This window comes from Octopus bimaculoides, chromosome 3, assembly GCF_001194135.2.
Source record: "Octopus bimaculoides isolate UCB-OBI-ISO-001 chromosome 3, ASM119413v2, whole genome shotgun sequence".
NCBI classification, from domain to species: Eukaryota; Metazoa; Mollusca; class Cephalopoda; order Octopoda; family Octopodidae; genus Octopus; species Octopus bimaculoides.
In genome coordinates this window covers 137,591,074-137,592,025 of record NC_068983.1, presented here as the reverse complement: position 1 = coordinate 137,592,025, position 952 = coordinate 137,591,074, and the positions used below count along the sequence as shown (strand labels likewise).

The window sequence follows — 952 nt, the reverse complement described above, 5'->3', positions numbered from 1 at the left end:
CTGCTGCCACAATTCACACAGACTTTCTCTGGTAGATTCTCTTCAGAAAATTTTTCAACATTGTAATTCCTGATTGAATTTACAATTGACATGACAGCAGCTTCATTAAATTTGGATTTTTATCACATACATTGATTCCAAAGTTCTACTCAATTTATAATTGATAGTGATCCCTCAACACTGTATAGCATACATGATACTTTATTACATGTGCGTATTTCTGTGTTGCAGATAATACCAGATAATGAAGTACTGAGCACACTAAGTTACTTGGCTTGCCCACTGATGTTTATCAATTGCACAGCTACAAACCCTGACATGGAGATTCAAGGAAGCATACAAAGTATGACTGAGCTTTAATTCATAATTTTGTTGAGCTCATTTTTAATGAAAATTGTGGAGAGGCTGCAATACTAAAAGTTGATATCACAACTTTGTTATATTTCTCCTATAGGTGTGTGATGGTTAAGAATGTATACCTGATATCTACCTTGCGATTTGTACGATAATTATATGTGCTCTGTTTCCGAGCTTCTAATCTTGCCTGCCTTTGTTCTGCTGTTTCTGTCCGCCGTCTAGCAAACTGTTTTTCCCTATGATTTTCTAATCTTAATTGCCTTTCTTCTGTGGTTTCGTTTTTCCGTATTTCCTTTACCCTCATAGCATTCCTGGTGAGACGGCCCAGTGATGATATTTTGGGAGGCATAACTTCATAACACTAGAAAAAAAGACGTCCTATTATCAGAGAACATTGACACACATTTTCTAGATATCTGAAAATAAAATTTGTACAATCTTTTAAACATAATGTTACAAACCACAAATTATACCAATAATTCTTTCCTGATTATGTCTACAGAAAACTAGTATTTATATGAAGATTACAACTGAAATCTTAGTGTACGGTCTTCACTTTGCACAATATTGCTCTTTATAAACGGGGTGTAAGTGA

General features: G+C 34.5%; 1 protein-coding gene across 1 annotated transcript in view; it reads right to left on the bottom strand.

Annotated features, from left to right (window-relative positions):
* The window catches only part of LOC106877740 (uncharacterized), a 4,624-nt gene that overhangs the window by 2,583 nt on the left and 1,089 nt on the right, over nt 1-952 (bottom strand). The window contains exon 2 of the mRNA XM_052966798.1: nt 491-718. Coding sequence (XP_052822758.1) covers nt 491-706 — 216 coding nt within the window. The 5' untranslated portion in view covers nt 707-718. The remainder of the gene's footprint in view (nt 1-490; nt 719-952) is intronic.